Here is a 14160-nt window from a genome sequence, read left to right as displayed (position 1 = left end):
CCACTAACACACACTAACACAATAAAGACTCAGGAACAGGAGAAATCTGCAAACCCAATTACAATAAACCAAATTACACAAAAGCTCAGAACTAAATATCTGAATTATTGGAAACTGAAACTAAAGCTCAGAGTAAAATGCAGTGTTATTTGTTATTTGGCCCTAAACAGACACTACAGTGCAGCACATTATCTGAGCACAGTATCCGATCCTAAATTAAGAAACACCCTGACGAGGTACAGACTGAGCGCACACGACCTGGTCGTGGAGACGGGGCGACACACCTGGTCCTGGCTGCCCCGGGAGGAGAGGTTGTGCCAGCACTGCACTCTCAGTACAGTAGAGACGGAGCTGCACTTCCTCACCCAGTGTACCAAGTACCACCACATCCGGGCCCAATTCTTCCCTAAATTTAATAACATCATCCCCAACTTCAACTCCCTCCCAGACCCCGACAAACTGCCCCACCTACTGGGGGAGCACAGAGAGAGCTGCACTATATACACACACCTGGGGACAGTGGGTGACCATGTCTCATACACGCACGCACACACACTCAAACACACGCACACAACAAACGTTTATTAATACCTTTTTATTGTAAATGTCACCTTTTTTATTGTTATTATTTGCACTGTTTATATTAATATTTTATTAATATTTTATTTTTATTATTTCTCTGTAACTGAGGTTTGGCAATACGAATGTTCTTATTTGTCATGCCAATAAAGCTTCTTATGAGTTTGAGATAATCCAGCGACCAAACTCGTGTATACCGGCGGGTAGGCGGAGTCTGTGGTCGTTGGGCGTGGCCATCCTGAAATGATCTTCTAGCTCCGCCCCATTAGTATTTACGTCAGCGTCTGTTTTCCACATCCAGCTGTTGAGGAAGATGGCCGCTACGGCAATGGAGGCTTCCTCGGCCGAGGCGCGCCTCACCGAGGCCAAAAAGTTCGAATATTTCAGCTCCATCAACTCCATGGCGAGAAAGATCATGCAGGAGAGAGAGAAGATAAAGGATCAGTACGGTTCGGCCTGGGAGGACATGACTCCGGTTGAACAGGACTCGGCTATAGATGACGGGATGATGGAGCCCAAAATCCGCGCTCGCTACGGGATGCACCGGGTGGAGCGGTCAGAGGTGCAGTGTTACCCCAAACTGCTCATTCAAACCGGGCAGAAAATAGTCCACTTCGGGGACGAGGTTAGTGTTCAAGCGGTTTTGGGCTTGTTTGTTTGCTGTGTCAACTTTGGTTTGTGGGTTTGACAGTTTACTATGAATGGGTTGTTTACGAATAGCGCAAATATTATTTAAGTGCGCTAGATAGGGTACAGGAATAAAAGACTGTCCGCACTAGGTAGGGCGCAGGCGTAGTGTTGTAGGAGTGTTTTGGAAGTGTTCCATGTGCTTATTTCAAAACCGCATGCCAATGTAATGTTTTAGTATTTCAAAATAATAACAGTACTGGTTGCCTTAAAATGATTATTATTGTTTTTAACCTGATTAATTCTTAATAATTATAGTGTTTTGTTTCATTGAATTTAATTCTTAGCTGTTTACGTTTAATAATACGTTTTGTATAATTTATATTTCTGTGTGTGTGTGTTAATGCCTTAAATGTCATGACTTCTTTAAATATTGAATGTAATTTTTAAACAGACACTATTAAAAACTGCTTTTTTTTCCTTAGAAGTGTGAAGGCTGTTATAGCTGCAAAGAAAGACCAACCTCATAGTAATGCCCACTGCTTATAAACTGGGCTGTACATACTTATGCCACTGTGTCCACATACTTATGTCCATAAGTCCTGTGTCTTATGTAGAACAAGAACATAATCAATAATCCCAAAACCAGAGCTAGTTTTTCTCAACATCATTATTTAATAACATAATCAGCCAAGTGTTTCTAGACACTGCTTCATTGAAACCTATTGGAGTCTGGTTTTAAATATAGCACTTTTTTTATTTTCATCAACCACTTTATCTTGTACAGGGTTGCAGCCGGTCGGTTTTTTTCAGACATAGCCAATCGTGTCTGTTTAGACGCCTGCTGCGCCAACTGAGTCTATATTCATTTATACTTGCAGACACCATGTAAAGCAAAAAAACATTTGTTACTTTTCCCATCCCTGATTTAGACTGTGTAATAAAGTTCTAAAAATGAGAATTTGGTCTTCTCAGTGCTTGACATTTTTCTTTCTTCCATCTAGGATCTTACGTGGCAAGACGAGCATTCTGCGCCCTTCTCCTGGGAAACCAAAGTATGTAGGCCACTGCTGTGCTGCTAAAATAATCCTTTGCCCTACATAACAGTTCTGGCAAACATGGTAAAACTTGGCTTTTTTCTCTACCCACAGAGTCAGTTGGAATTCAGCATGAATTCGGGTTCTTCTGAGCCCGTCTCAAACTCTGCAACAGAATCCAAACCAAAAACGACCCAGAGCGTCAAACTTCCTGGCATTGAGGTTTCAGGTTCGGCTCGCCGTGATGAAGAGTCCTCCTTCTGGAAGCTGAGTGCTGAGAGATCCCGTCTGGAGGGCGAGAAGGCCGACTTCCAGTCTCTCACACCCAGTCAGATCAAGTCAATGGAGAAAGGCGAGAAGCCGCTGCCCTCGTACCTGAGAAACGAGTCCGTCTCCAAAGAGTCACAGGAACCCGCACCATCTCGCTCAGTAAAACAGAGAGTCATCAAACCCCCTGCTCCTCCTCCGCCAGCTCCAATCAGTGTGACCCCGGCAGCCATGACGGTGACTCCGACTCCCCCTGCGCCACAGGGAGGATGGGAGAAGTCACAGAGCACGCTGCCATCCGTCAGCAGCATTCCGGATGATGTGTTCACTCCTAATTTCACTCCCAAAACACAGACAGAACCAGCTAAAGATGTGGAGAAGGAGGAAAGCTCACAAGCTGCAAGCCCAACCTTCTCACAAGTAAGTACTGTGGTCTTTTTTACACACATACACCACCAAGTTACCACTGTTGGGCCCATGAGCATAGCTAGGGTAGTAAATAACCCTTGTAAACTATGTAAAATACATGTTTAGTCAAAATGTATTTCTTGGAGCAAACTGCATATTCATAATAGTATTCTTTCTATTGCAGTTTAACACTAGTAGCAACATCCTGAGGACTGGCTTTGATTTCTTGGATAACTGGTAACATCTGAGCAGCAGAGTGGTGGATCCATTCCAGGCTAAAGGACCTTCAGCTTTCACACCAGACAACCCACCCACACTTCTCTATAGAGCTGTTACAGACCTGTTACATGCAGAGCTGTGACAGCCCAGCTCATGTTTATAGGACCTTCATGAAGCTTCAGTTAATGTTACATTGGAATTAAGAAATTCTTTAATTAAAGTCTTTTAATTTAAAAAGTCCACACTACTAAAACATATTAGTTTTGGACCTACAGGAATAAACCTTTCTGAATGGTTCAAGACACTTGTAGCTATGGTTGAATTAAACCTTATTATTGGTTGAACAGGTACCATCAGCAGGAGTCCTGAGGACCTAGCTCTCTGTTAGGAGTTTAGCATGTTCTTCTAGCATGTGTTCATGTAGTATTTCAGATACTCCAGTATCATTATATACCTTGCAGATTGACTACCAGGGGGAACAACATGAAATATTGGCCAAGTTAGTTTTTTAGTTTGTGTAGGTTCAATGTAGGTCAATCTAAGGGCTCCTCATACTCGACCCTGTAGTAAAAAGCCGCTAAATCTGATCCTGTTAATGATGTAACCAGTTCAGTATCAGACTCAAGAACACAACAGTGCATGAAAAATCTAAAATCTGATGGTAGCTTTTGCTTAGTCATAACTCACAGTGTCAGTTTAGATCCTAACTCATCAACTTATCTAAAATGCATTCATCTCATTTCATCCCATTTTCATGTTTTACTAGTGCTTTATCCTGGTCAGGGTCACAGTGGGTTCAGTTTTGCCAGAATCACCGGGCACAGTGCAGTAACGCACCTCAGACAGGACACCAATCCATCACGTCGTATCTAAAAAATAATAATATAATCGAAATGGCAAAAATCCATAGAAAATAAAAGCCAGAAAACACTCAAGGTTTCCCTTTTCCTCCAAAACATGCAGAAAGTGGATTGGCTGCCTTAGGTATGAGTGAATAAGTGACTGCATGTATGTGTTTGTTGCCTGATGGTGTATACCTGCCCTACAGCCAAGGTTTTCAGCGTGATCCTGACTATGATGAAGCAGTTATTGAAAATGAGGAATGAAAATATATCAAAACTCAAAACAAAAATACCAGCTTGATAGAACACTAACTAGACTCCACTAGCCTGTTGGTATTGTAGGGTTTTTTCAGACTGAACGGTGCCCTTTCTCGGCATTTTGTAGGTTATTTTTGTTACACAGACCTGAGTACTAGTGTTGTACATGAATCTTGATGTAAGAAAGATGAATCATGGCTTTGAAATGATGCATTTTACACTACGCTAGTTTTCTAGAATTTTCTACGCAACCTGTCATTTATGATCATGTATCGCTCTTGCAACCTGTAAAAGAAGTATTTATAATATGTATTTCTTTCTGCTTCCTTCTCTTGACTTTCTCTTTCCCCTTCTGATACATGAATGTTTGAACATACATTAAAAATTAAAGGAAAATTCAAACTGCTTGCTGACTTCTAGTGATTTTTAGCTTTGTATAGCACCACATCTCTTCAACCAACAATTCCTACTTTTTCTCCCAATTAATTTAGTCATTTCCAATTCCCAATTAACATTTCTCTTTCACTTGCACCATTTCTACACCAGCTGAGGACTGCCAGAGTAGTGCCCACCCACTCAACCCAGTTACCTTAATACACATGCAGGCACAATGACCTGACAGCAGCAGAATGATGGAACCCTTTCCACCTCTCCTTTCATCTGTACCAGGCCTTCCACTAGACCGGTAGCACCATCGGAGCATGCAACTCAAAAACTCTTTGCAGTGGTGCAAATGCATTGATGCACCAGTCACCATTACCCCATCTCTACTCCAATACAAACACCATTGCTATCAACTGGTAGAACTACATTTCTGAACGAGTCAACTACTAAGTGCAGATTCAACCGAGGAATGCATTCCAACCTGCATACCAAGCACTGAAGACTGACGATCCAGACGTTTCATACCCTGACGCTTCACAGATAAGAACATATTTCTAAAGTGTTACCCGAACGTCCACCCAATGAAAAACCCCATTTCTTGTTTTCCCCCCATTTGTTTTTCCCAATCTAGTTGCATCCAATTACTTAATTGCATTTTGCTTCCTCTCTGCTGCTGCTGACCTCCACTCCTAACCAAGGAGAGCTGTGACTAAAACACGCCCCCTCTGACACGTGTGCAGTAGCCACTGCAATCTGTCCAGTAGTCGACAATCTGCCATCTGCCATCTGTGGGTGAGGGAGGGAAGGAAGGCCAGATTGGGAGGCTCCTCCTTGGTGGTTGTTTGTCCACTACTGCAAGCTTTACTTGAGGCGTGTTTTAGTCAGCATCTCTCCTCAGCCAGAGTGGGTGTTTTGCCAAAGTGCAAAAGGAAATATATTCAAAATTGGCAGGGAAAAATTGTCCATCATGTGGCCATAATACCATTGTAATAAAACAGAAATGCTTCTGTAGAGTATGAGCAGTGTATTAGATGTAACCTCATGGATCTCTTACCCACCTACTCCTTTATTTTTTACAATTGGCGTTTCTCCACTAGATGGCGCTATCAGCACTGTAATCGTTTTTATGCTGAGCCAATTCATGCTTGTGTTTTGCATCAGAGATATTCTGTGTGAGTCATTGTGCTCTGGAAAATGTACAGTATATTTAAATAGACAACATTAAAAGCAATCAAAACACGTTCATACAATGATGTGGAAAAGTATGTGTCCCCATTCCGGGGAAATATAGCTGATGACTTTTATATGAACTTATATAAAAAGTAAAAATAAGTACCCCCCCCTCCTTATTAGGTACTTTACTGACAGTAATCGTTTTGAATGAGCTCTGGATTCACAGCAACCCAATTACGAACAAGTGGTTCTGGAAGATGAGTAAATGAACAAGCTTTGGTACTTTTTTCTTATCCCACCATGGGAGAACATACCATCCTTTTCATAGATAGTAGACTAAGGTAAGCTTTGAGCCTAGGGCTTCGTCCTCAGGATTAACTAACTCTCATGTTTGACCCATTTTCTGCAGATTTAGTACTGCCCAGACACCGGCTGAGTCAGTGGAAGGTATTTCTTAGCTCTGAATGTGTATCATGTGACTAATGACTACAGTCAGTGGCTGCTTTTGCATTTTAAAAGCATCAGGAATGTCAGAACAAGTTTAAAAGCCTCTCTGTCAGGAACATATTAGAACGAGTTTAAAGCCTGTCTGGCTACAGTGAACCTTCTGTATGAGGTCTGTTCTCATCTGGGACAGATTAAGTCAAGTTATGTAATGAAAGGGATCCGTCTGGGGCCAGACTCCAATTTTTTTATCCCAGGTCCCATCCAAACATCACAGAGTGTCCAAAAGTGAGAGTGCTAAGTGGGACATGGCTGCTGCTCTACATTCCAGAGGAAACTAAGCTGATCTCATAAGTACCAGCCTTTACACATCAAAGCAGGACTGGTAGCAGTCAGTCAGACCTGAAAGCTTCCAGTGACGTTGATACCCACATGTGAATGAATCTGTGTGATTGTGTGCAACTGTAAGGGAGGCAGGTACAGTAGGTGCCAACACAAAGCGTGGAAGTGGGAGGTGGGGATTCAGTTTCCTGTTGTTCCAAACAGAGAGAGCGACACTAGAAACTAAGCATTTAGCAAGAGGGACCTGTGAGGAATAGAGGACGTTTAAAGAACTCAAGTGAGCTGAATGAGGGAAGATGTGTTTTGCAGGGCTGTTACTGGTTGTGTTGGCTTTGACGTCTAAATCCTGGGCTGATACTGAAGCAAACGGTACTGCAATCAGCCAGGACCAGGATCAGGACCAGGATCAGGATCAGACTACATCAGACATACAGGTAGGATTTTTACATCTTTACTTCAAAAATAAGTATGCTAAAAATGAATACTAAAATCACTATGTACCAGTCCAGCAGCAACAACAATACTGCATTTATTTATCTAGAAAAAATCTATTTACTTAAGAAAAAAAAATTAATCCCTCATGCAAAAATACATTTTAGTGTATTAAAAATGAAACTATTGTTTTACTGGAACTGGAACTATAATCTTGGCCGCCCCTCTACACTGTCAGTAGTTTTATACATCAATAAAAATAACGTCATCATGTCTTTAAAAAGATCCATAATAAGTCTATTTGCACATATATTGCACGATATTCTAATATTTGCACATATTTGTACATGCAGTTTTTATAGTTTGTAGTAGAATTTGCAGGGGCATTTGTAACATAGTATTTGTTGTTTAGTGTTTACATGTGTGACATGCAGTATTTGTATTGTAGTATTTACAGATCTATTTGTTACTTGCAGTATTTGTTGTGTAGTATTTACAGGTGTATGTGTAACATGCAGCATTTGTAGTTTATTATTTACAGGTGAGTTTGAAACATGCAGCATTTGTGTGGAATACAGTCATTTGTAACATACAGTATTCATAGTTTAGTATTTACAGGTGTATTTGTAACATGCATTATTTGTGGAGTAGTGTTTACAGGTGTATTTTCAACATGCAGCATTTGTAGTTAAAATGTACTGGTGTAACATACAGCATTGGTGTGGAACATACAGTTATATTTGTAACATGCAGTATTGTAGTTTAGTATTTACCGATGCATTTCTATCATGCATTATTTGTTGCATTTACAGTGTTTGCAGCAGACGGTATTTGCTGGGTTGTAGTTTTATGATTTTTGCAACCTGCCATTTTCCTTGTAAGGAATTTGTGGTGTTATTTGCAGATGTGTTGTAAAAATGCAGCATTTATTGCAAGATGTTTGTGTAGTATTTACAGCTATTGGCAATATATTTGCAGTAGATTACAGTATTTAAGCTTGTATTCACAACATACTGTATTGGATGTGTAGTTTGTGCAGTAAAGTATTATTTACAGCAATGTATTTTAGCTGTTGGCATCAAATTGTATTCATTGTGCTGTATTAGCAGCTGCTTTTAGCATGCAGTATTTCTTGTGTTTATGAATGTATTTAGCTGTGTTTGTGATTTTTTTTTTTTTCAGAATGACTCGGATAATATAAGAAGAGGAGACACTCCGGAGATAGAGGAACCTGAACCAACAACTGCCTACACCGACTATGAGAACAACTACAACTACGTGTGTGCGTGTCCTTACAGAACAACACCAAAACACTTGCAGTGTTTATTTGAGTAACTAAGGACCGGCGTGATGAGACAGGAACATGAAGGCGTCTTTTATCATGCTAACCATTATCTTTCACTAGCGGGAATATATATCTGATTAATATGTTCCAGTGTTTTTATTCCACACAAAGAGGTGACCAAGTAAAACCTGCATCTAAATCATTAAAACCTTTACTATATGAAGAAGTTCTATAGTGAGACCAAAAGCAGTTTCTAGAAGTTTTACTTTAATATCAGACTAGTATACCACTAGTTTATTTAATTATCTACACATTTCAGTTCCAGAAACATGTGGGACAGCATTCAAACCAAAACAGTTGAGACAAAATATGTAATCTAACTTCTAAAACTTTATTTTGTATATTTTTACTTCTGAACTTAACTACACTATAATTATACTGACTTTTAACTATATAATGCACACTATATGACCAAAAGTATTTGGACACCTGACCATGAGCTTGTTGGACATCCAATTTCAAAAACTAATGGTATAAAATTAGAGTGACTCCTGTGGGATCTTTTTAGCTATAACAACAGCTATTCTTCTGAGAAGACTTCTCACAAGACTTTGAAGTTTGTCTGTGGGAAATTGTGCCCATTCAGTCAAAAGAGCATTCGTATCGTTGGGCACTGATGTTGGTCAAGAAAACCTCAGCTGAGTTCATTCCAAAGCTGTGAAGGCCACTGGAGTTTCTTTAAACCGAGATTGTCTTGATGTTTTTATAGACCTTGCTTTGTGCACAGGAGCACAGTCATTGTGGAACAGGCAGGGACCTTTCCTAAACTGAAGCATATAATATCCTTTATTTAATTGATTTATGACATCTGTTAGCTACAGATGGCTGAAACACATACATTTAATAACTAAAAGAGGGTGTCTCAATACTTTTGTCTATATAGTGTATTTGTAATGCATTTGGACTTTTGTGAGAATGCTCAAATTCAAGTTTGAGAAATATAATTTGACAAAATTAGATTAGATTGGGTGTCAGGGGCTCGTGTGGTAAGAAGGTAAAATTTGCTAGCCCACTGCCACTGTGGGGAATCTAGGTAAAACAACTGAATTTATATCTGTCTTAGTGTCCAGGTTAGCAGCAATGGACCAGGCCATCCACAAGCTAAACGTGGGCCACTACACACTAGACGTGAAGGTCACCCAGCTGCTGGACAGGGTAGTACGGCTGGAGAGCAAACTGGTAAACGTAGAGGACTCTGTCCAGGATGTCTCAGCTTTCTGCAAAAACAACCGCAAAGAAATCGGCCGTCTGGAAGGTGTGTAGGCCTTTACTTTTGCCGTATAGAATCCGTATAGAGGCCAGTGGTAGCCTAGTGGGTAGAGCTTTGGGCTACCAACCAGAAGATTGGCGGTTCAAATCCAGGCCCTGCTAGCCACTGTTGGGTCCTTGAGCAAGGCCCTTAACCCTCTCTGCTCCAGGGGCGCTGTACGATGGCTGACCCTGCGCTCTGACCCCAGCTTCCAAACAAGCTGGGATATGCGAAGAGAGAATTTCATTGTACTGTACACCTGTATATGTACAGTGTATCACAAAAGTGAGTACACCCCTCACATTTCTGCAGATATTTAAGTATATCTTTTAATGGGACAACACTGACAAAATGACACTTTGACACAATGAAAAGTAGTCTGTGTGCAGCTTATATAACAGTGTAAATTTATTCTTCCCTCAAAATAACTCAATATACAGCCATTAATGTCTAAACCACCGGCAACAAAAGTGAGTACACCCCTAAGAGACTACACCCCTAAATGTCCAAATTGAGCACTGCTTGTCATTTTCCCTCCAAAATGTCATGTGACTCGTTAGTGTTACTAGGTCTCAGGTGTGCATAGGGAGCAGGTGTGTTCAATTTAGTAGTACAGCTCTCACACTCTCTCATACTGGTCACTGAAAGTTCCAACATGGCACCTCATGGCAAAGAACTCTCTGAGGATCTTAAAAGACGAATTGTTGCGCTACATGAAGATGGCCAAGGCTACAAGAAGATTGCCAACACCCTGAAACTGAGCTGCAGCACAGTGGCCAAGATCATCCAGCGTTTTAAAAGAGCAGGGTCCACTCAGAACAGACCTCGCGTTGGTCGTCCAAAGAAGCTGAGTGCACGTGCTCAGCGTCACATCCAACTGCTGTCTTTGAAAGATAGGCGCAGGAGTGCTGTCAGCATTGCTGCAGAGATTGAAAAGGTGGGGGGTCAGCCTGTCAGTGCTCAGACCATACGCCGCACACTACATCAAATTGGTCTGCATGGCTGTCACCCCAGAAGGAAGCCTCTTCTGAAGTCTCTACACAAGAAAGCCCGCAAACAGTTTGCTGAAGACATGTCAACAAAGGACATGGATTACTGGAACCATGTCCTATGGTCTGATGAGACCAAGATTAATTTCTTTGGTTCAGATGGTCTCAAGCATGTGTGGCGGCAATCAGGTGAGGAGTACAAAGATAAGTGTGTCATGCCTACAGTCAAGCATGGTGGTGGGAATGCCATGGTCTGGGGCTGCATGAGTGCAGCAGGTGTTGGGGAGTTACATTTCATTGAGGGACACATGAACTCCAATATGTACTGTGAAATACTGAAGCAGAGCATGATCCCCTCCCTCCGGAAACTGGGTCGCAGGGCAGTGTTCCAGCATGATAATGACCCCAAACACACCTCTAAGACGACCACTGCTTTATTGAAGAGGCTGAGGGTAAAGGTGATGGACTGGCCAAGCATGTCTCCAGACCTAAACCCAATAGAACATCTTTGGGGCATCCTCAAGCGGAAGGTGGAGGAGCGCAAAGTCTCGAATATCCGCCAGCTCCGTGATGTCGTCATGGAGGAGTGGAAAAGCATTCCAGTGGCAACCTGTGAAGCTCTGGTAAACTCCATGCCCAGGAGAGTTAAGGCAGTTCTGGGAAATAATGGTGGCCACACAAAATATTGACACTTCAGGAACTTTCACTAAGGGGCGTACTCACTTTTGTTGCCGGTGGTTTAGACATTAATGGCTGTATATTGAGTTATTTTGAGGGAAGAATAAATTTACACTGTTATATAAGCTGCACACAGACTACTTTTCATTGTGTCAAAGTGTCATTTTGTCAGTGTTGTCCCATGAAAAGATATACTTAAATATCTGCAGAAATGTGAGGGGTGTACTCACTTTTGTGATACACTGTATATATGACAAATAAAGTATATCTTCTTAAAAGTTGCTTGAACCCCCAACCTACCTATTACTAGGCGGTATCTTTGTCTGTTTGTTTTTCAGGCTGTGTTAAGGGCCGGAAGGTTGGCAGCAAATGCTTCATGATGTACCGCATTTATGAGAACTACGCTGGCACATCTCAGAAATGCCAGGAGCGTGGAGGGCGCATGGCAATGCCGCGGGACCGGCGTGAGCAGGAGGCGTTGGCTGAGTACGTGAAGCAGGCATTGCCCGGTGGGAACTGGCCCGTGTGGTTGGGCATTAATGACTTGCGCTCTGAGGGTCTCTACCTGTTTGAGGACAGCACACGGGTCACCTACTTCCAGTGGAGGAAACACTTCCTGTCCAGTCAGCCGGACGGCGGGAAACGTGAGAACTGCGTGGCCATGTCCTCTGATGACGGAGACTGGTGGGATAACTACTGCGACCGGCGCATGTACTATCTGTGCGAGTTCGATGCTTGACCGTGTGATCCTGACTGGGTTACAGCGTGAGGTTTTTCTTGTGTAAAGTTTTGAGGAGCAGCTAGTTGGTTTGTTTGTTTGCCGCACTTGTAGCTTAGGAAAGAAAGAAAAGCTTTCTTTACTGCCATAACGAAGGGTTTCTCACACCCTGGATGGATTCAGTAGTATTTAATAGTACTTGATGTTGATCTCTGTATTGTTCTGCAATGTACCAAGGATATAAATAAATATCACTTATTTTGATATGGGTGCCAACAATCATTTTCTGTTTGTGTTGAGCTGCTACAAGCTGCCATAACAGCTTTAATACATTTTAGGATTGATTTTACAAGTCTTTGGAACCTACATTTAAATTAAGCGACTCACAATTGTAAGTCACATACAAGCAAGGGTTAAGTGCCTTGTTTAGGGGCCCAACAGTGCCAACTTGGCAGTGTTGGGGATTGAACCAACAACCTTCTGACCACTAGTCCTGTGCCTTACCCACTAAATTACCACACCACTGGAATTCCACTAGATAGCTGGATCACAATTCTTTTTAAATATTGTTCCTTAACTGGAGGACAGAATTAGACCCATGTCATTTTGTAGACTTTTGCGCTATGTGGCACTAATTCTACAAACTTTGCCACCATGCCATCCTAAGTGATTAATACACTTAATGCAAACACGGCTAGTACTTACCCATAAGGACTGCACAGCTTGTGTGGTTTGTAGCACAGCTCCAGGGTCCACTGGACCTGGGTTCGATCCTCTCCATTAGTCAGAATCTTGCCATGACTTCCCGTCTGTAAGTGTTTTTCTCTTACCAAACATATGCAGAAGGTGGATGAGCTGCTTTAAACTGACCCAGGTGTTGGCGAGTGAGGACATTTGTAATTGAGCAGTGCCCTGTGATAAATATACATAGCATTTATGTGTTTCTGGGCAGTATCTGACCCACTGTAAACTTGATTAAAATTAAGTGGCTATTAAAGAATGAACACATGAAAAAAAGAATGAATCATTAATGAATCTAATTAGGCAACAGGAAAAGAAGAAAACTTGGTTTTAAATAATGTAAACAGACGATTTCAATAGACCAACACGTATGCCACTAAGAAATGTATTTTATTCAAAGTGACTTATAGTTGTGACTGATTACAGTTCAATTATCTGAGGGTTAAGGGCTTATTTTCAAAGACCCAACTGTGACAACCCGGCAGTGGCGAGGCTCAAACCAGCAACCTCCTGATTACTAGTCCAGTACTGGCCCAAAATGAGATTAATGAGTAGTGAAATTCTGCAGATGAAGCCTATTTGACCCTCACAGCCCAGCACAAAATCCAATTGCAGAATGAAATGAAATTGCAGAATGAAAGTTCATGAGCCGTGCACAAACATGTTGTTCTGTCAGTGAGAATGATGTAACATTAAACTAAAAATGTTTGGATTTATTTATCTGATTCCATCTCTATGGGTAACAACACTGAATAACAAAAACGCCACATGGCTGAGATCAGAATGCAATTGACAACATAAACAATGGAAAACTCATCCATGCTTGGCCAAGCTGCTTTTTGGTTTAACTTAAGAGGTATTGAATCAGGTAAACCTACAGAAAAGTTTACATATGTACACGTTCAATTAAAAAATAAAAACAACAACCCTGGACAAGAGCTTTAAATGGTCCTAAAGTAATAATTTATCGATCAATGAATGAGAAAAATGTCTGATATGAAACATAAAGCTTTCTATAATTTATGTCCATTAAAAAAAGGGTGTGAAAGGCCCAAAGCCACAACATGCAGGGATGACTGGTGTGGTGCCTGAAATGTACAGTCCTTAAGGACAGGAACAAAGCTTTAAAAACTGTCAGAATCCAAAACCATGGAAAACACAACTCCTTCAGGAGCAACAATAACCAGACAGTGTCTGTCAAAATGCCACTGTTGTCTGGCATATTTGATGCCTAACATCAAAGATGGTTAGGCATGGAACAAGATGTAATGGTGTGGGGAGGCTTTTCAGCTGCTGGTACTGGTGAGCTGCTTCACTGTGAAGTCAATTGAATTGTAAGAGATCGTATTGCATTTTATCCCAATCTAACTTATTCCGTACCAATCTTGTTCTGTCCTGTTCATCAAATCCAAGACAGATCTAAGTTTA

General features: G+C 41.4%; 2 protein-coding genes across 2 annotated transcripts; both read left to right on the top strand.

Moving 5' to 3' along the window:
• The first annotated feature begins 892 nt into the window (after positions 1 to 892).
• On the top strand, positions 893 to 4623 carry c9h1orf198 (chromosome 9 C1orf198 homolog). The gene is made up of 4 exons (XM_063001118.1): positions 893 to 1204; positions 2211 to 2261; positions 2358 to 2930; positions 3103 to 4623. The coding sequence occupies exons 1-4, from the start codon at positions 893 to 895 to the stop codon at positions 3157 to 3159; spliced, it is 993 nt and encodes a 330-aa protein (XP_062857188.1). The 3' UTR covers positions 3160 to 4623.
• Positions 4624 to 6793: 2170 nt separating this feature from the next.
• clec11a (C-type lectin domain containing 11A) lies at positions 6794 to 12255 on the top strand. The gene is made up of 4 exons (XM_063001117.1): positions 6794 to 7014; positions 8195 to 8294; positions 9421 to 9612; positions 11612 to 12255. Exons 1-4 carry the CDS (start codon positions 6877 to 6879, stop codon positions 12010 to 12012), a joined length of 831 nt encoding a protein of 276 aa, XP_062857187.1. The 5' UTR covers positions 6794 to 6876; the 3' UTR covers positions 12013 to 12255.
• Positions 12256 to 14160: the final 1905 nt, after the last annotated feature.

The sequence above is a fragment of the Trichomycterus rosablanca genome, chromosome 9 (genome assembly GCF_030014385.1).
Source record: "Trichomycterus rosablanca isolate fTriRos1 chromosome 9, fTriRos1.hap1, whole genome shotgun sequence".
In the NCBI taxonomy this organism is placed as follows: domain Eukaryota; kingdom Metazoa; phylum Chordata; class Actinopteri; order Siluriformes; family Trichomycteridae; genus Trichomycterus; species Trichomycterus rosablanca.
Note: the sequence above shows the minus strand (reverse complement) of the source record. Positions and strands in the feature narration are given on the sequence as shown.